Genomic DNA, 3,817 nt, shown 5'->3' with positions numbered 1-3,817 from the left:
GGGGTGCCAGTCCGGGGTTTTAAAAAATCACAAACGAAAGAAAAACACGGCAAAAATCGCCAAAAAAAGAGAAAAAACCAAACTGTTTTTCATAGAGCCCAAGCCAAAATGTTTCATGAAAGATCAGCCAGGCACTGGATTTGCAGGCACGGGAAGAACTCCCTCCTAATCCCAGCAAGACTGGTTGTTATTTTTGTCCATGCCAGGTTTCCAGTGACTGCTCCTAAGCAGCGTCACCTTTCTCTCAGCAAACAGCTGGAACATCCCACGTTCACACTCCAAAGGTGGCCAGTTTCATCAGGAGCCACTAAAAAAACTGCAAAGCTCCCAGTTTTCTGCTTCTGCCACACCTCATCCCACTCTGAATTTAAGCAGGTGATGGGATGGGAAGAGCACATGACACCACTTCTATAAACAGCACCTTTCCCCAGTCAGCTATAAAAAGATGACACTTCAGACAGCTGCTGGAACACATCAAACAGGATCTGCATCCCCCCAGCAGGAAACGTCTTCACTACTGCACACCAGGCACCTGACCAGGCAGAACCTCCAGTTTTTAATGGAAATGTTTTAATTTTCCACTTTTACACTCGGTATTTTCCAACGTGATTTCAGAAAACGGTCGTGAGCCCTAAAAAAAAATAAGATTATCTGTGACTTTATCAATGTGGAGCTGGACAGAGGGGAACACGTGTGCCATGGAGAAGCCTGGAGGGCACCAGGATCCTGTCCCACAGGGAGGTGTCCCCACAGAGGGCTGGAGGGTGGCTCCTGGCAGGTGACAGGGCTCAGCAGGGCTGTCAGGAGGGACAGGGGTGCTCCTTGTGTGTCCCTGCCAGCTCTGGTGGCTGCTGCTCCCCGTCCTTCCTCTTCTCCTGCAGCTCCTCCAGCACAGCCTGGAGCTGGGGCTGCAAGGCAGGATCCCTGGATCCAGCACCCTGCTGGGCCACCTGCAGGGAAGGACAGGAAAGAGCACATGAAACAGGGTGGGAAAAGCTTCTGAAGGGTGGCTGAGGAGAGCAACAGCTCTCTGTGTGTGCAAAGAGAGCTTCATTCCTGCTGGGATTGCTGTGGAGGCACAACACAATGTCACCACATTCCCAGAGAGGCTGCTGACCTCCAGCTAAAACATGGAAAAATTCAAGATACAACAACAACTTCAAAGTTCCAAATGCTTTATACAGATACACCACGGATTATTTGAATGATTATTCAATTTCACCTCCAGAAAAAACATCTTTTCTGACCCCCAAGTCCCTTCACCTTGGCCAGACCCGTTCATGGCCAAGAGGAAAGTTTTGTCTGCACAGCAAAGACATTTTTAAGAGCATCAGGGGTGTGAGTGCTGTGCTGAGGATTTAATTCAGACCAGCTCAGCACTAAGGGCCTGGGAGTGGAGTTTTCTCAATCCACCAGCCAAGTCACCCTGTGGATATTTAATACTCACTTTATCTACTCCTCTTCTCTGTAAAAGGATCCCACTGGCTAAAAGGGCTTTTCCTGTTTCTTCAAACAATTTCTCCTCTTCAATTTTCCCTTCTTCCTTCAGTTCATTGTACTTCTCAACAAACCTGGGTTGCAAAGTTGCTTTTTTACACTCACAAATGCTGCTCTGGTTCCCTGGCTGGAGGGGGGAAAGGGGACAGTCCCAGGAACATTTCTGGTTTAATCATCCTCACCTCTGGCAAGTAGATTTGAAGTTTAACCGTGTCAGCTCGAAAGGTTTGGGGCCGTTGCCATAAACTTTGTAAAACCTCCTGCTCAGAAAAGGAAACTGTTCAGATTTTGCAGCTAAATCAAGAGTGAACAGACAAGAGCAGAGTCAGAACGCTGAGGGTGCAGTGAGAGCACACAATTATTTTTATTTATGAGCCTTTGTGAACACCTGGCAGGGGCCCAGGCCAGGCTGGACACTGGGGGGTGTCCCTGCCATGGCAGGGGTGGCACTGGGTGGCTTTGGGGACCCTGGCAACCCAAACCTGCCTGGGATCCTACAGAGCTTCCTTCCAGCCCTTTAGCTGTGTTAATAAACTCAGGTTAACACCAGCAGCCGTGGCTCAGGCAGGGCTGGAGCTCTGTGCTGGGCAGGGCCCAGAGGAGCCTCCAGGAAACACGGGGTAGGGCAGAAAACCCAGCCTGATTCACCCCAAAACCCAGCCTGATTCACCCCAAAACCCACCCTGATTTATCCTCAAACCCAGCCTGATTCACCCCAAAACCCAGCCTGATTCACCCCAAAACCCAGCCTGATTCACCCCAAAAACCACCCTGATTTATCCCAAAAAACACCCTGATTCACCCCAAAACCCGCCCTGATTTATCCTCAAACCCACTCTGATTCACCCCAAAACCCAGCCTGATTTACCCCAAACCCACCCCGATTTATTCCCAAAACCTACCCCGATTTATCCCCAAAAATCAACCCAGATTTATTTTAAAAAAACCCCTGATTTGCTCCAAAAAACAACCCCAATTTATGAAAAAAAAAACCCAGCCCAATTTATTAAAAAAACCCTCACCCCGATTTGTCCCAATTCTTCCCGATTTCCCCCAAACCCCCCCAATTTCCCCCAAACCCCCTGATTTCCCCCAAATCCCCGATTTCCCCCAAACCCCCCTGATTTACCCCAAACCCCCCCGGTTCACCCCAGTTTCCCCCGGTTCACCCCAAATCCCCAATTTCCCCCGGTTCACCCCAATTTCCCCCGGTTTATCCCAGTTTCCCCCGGTTTCCCCCGGTTTATCCCAATTTCCCCCGGTTTATCCCAATTTCCCCGGTTCACCCCAATTTCCCCCGGTTTATCCCAGTTTCCCCCGGTTTATCCCAGTTTCCCCCGGTTTATCCCAGTTTCCGCCGGTTTCCCCCGAAGCCCCGGTTCAGCCCGAGCCCCAGCAGCAGGGGCCGGGCCGCGGGGCCGCTCGGCGGGGCCGGGCCGGCCGCACTCACGCCCTCACGGTGTCCTCCCGGTAGAGCACGGCGGCGACGCGGTCGCGGCTCCGGTAGCGCGGCCGCGGCACGCGGAACACGGGCTCCCGCAGCGGCGGGAACGCGGCGTACACGTCCAGCCACGGCGGCTTCTCCAGCAGCCCGATGCGCACCAGGTTCCGCGTCCTGCGGGCCACAAGCGGCTCAGCGCGGGCTCAGGGGGCCGCGCTCACGGGGAACCGGCGCCGCCCCGGCTGAACCGGCTGAACCGCCCCCCGCCCGGCCCCGCACCGGCTGAACACGCTGCCGATCTTGTGCGTGCGGCTCCCGGCCGTGGCGGCCATGGCGGCCCCGCAGCCCGGCCCGCTGCTGCCGCGCACCCGGAACCGGAAACGGAACCGGAACGGAACCGGAACCGGAGCGGCCGCCAGGGCACGCAGCCGAGTGCCGAGCGGCGGCGGGAGAGGGTGCCCAGGCAGCGCCAGCCGATGGCCGAGCCGGGTGGCCCCCATCCGTTCGGCGCTCGCCACCGGCGCTGTCGCGACAGACGGGACCGGCCCCGGTGAGCGCCGGCAGTCCCGGGGCTCGGGGCAGCCTCGTCTCCTGCTGTTCGCTGGGGCAGCTCGGGAACACCCCGAGCTGGGCCCACGGCCAGGTCCCGCCGCTGTCCCTCACAGACACCCCCGCAGTGACACCCCACAGTGACACCACAGTGACACCACAGTGACACCTGACAGTGACACCCCCACAGTGACACCCCCACAGTGACACCTGAGATACCCCCACAGTGCCACCCGCACAGTGGGACCCACAGGGAACAGTGGGATCAGCACAGGGGACAGCGGGGTCGGCACTGGCAGCAGTGACAGCAGGGTCAGCACAAGGGGACAG

The 3,817-nt window shown here is 56.1% G+C and overlaps 1 protein-coding gene across 1 annotated transcript; it reads right to left on the bottom strand.

Moving 5' to 3' along the window:
• Nucleotides 1-548: 548 nt before the first annotated feature.
• On the bottom strand, nucleotides 549-3,323 carry MRPS23 (mitochondrial ribosomal protein S23). The gene is made up of 5 exons (XM_053995549.1): nucleotides 3,218-3,323; nucleotides 2,948-3,112; nucleotides 1,680-1,757; nucleotides 1,448-1,571; nucleotides 549-950 (listed from the first exon to the last, which is right to left on the bottom strand). The coding sequence occupies exons 1-5, from the start codon at nucleotides 3,268-3,270 to the stop codon at nucleotides 801-803; spliced, it is 570 nt and encodes a 189-aa protein (XP_053851524.1). The 5' UTR covers nucleotides 3,271-3,323; the 3' UTR covers nucleotides 549-800.
• Between the last annotated feature and the right edge of the window lie 494 nt (nucleotides 3,324-3,817).

This window comes from Vidua macroura, chromosome 20, assembly GCF_024509145.1.
Source record: "Vidua macroura isolate BioBank_ID:100142 chromosome 20, ASM2450914v1, whole genome shotgun sequence".
NCBI classification, from domain to species: Eukaryota; Metazoa; Chordata; class Aves; order Passeriformes; family Viduidae; genus Vidua; species Vidua macroura.
The sequence above is the reverse complement of the archived record's forward strand: the minus strand, read 5'-3'. Positions and strand labels throughout refer to the sequence as shown.

Coding starts and splice junctions, on each gene's coding strand:
- MRPS23 (XM_053995549.1), bottom strand. CDS start 3,270: ATGGCCGCCACGGCCGGGAGCCGCACGCACAAGATCGGCAGCGTGTTC. Junction 1,572..1,679: donor TTCAAATCTACTTGCCAGAG/GTGAGGATGATT, acceptor TTTGCAACCCAG/GTTTGTTGAGAAGTACAATG. Junction 951..1,447: donor AGAGAAGAGGAGTAGATAAA/GTGAGTATTAAA, acceptor CCTTCCCTGCAG/GTGGCCCAGCAGGGTGCTGG.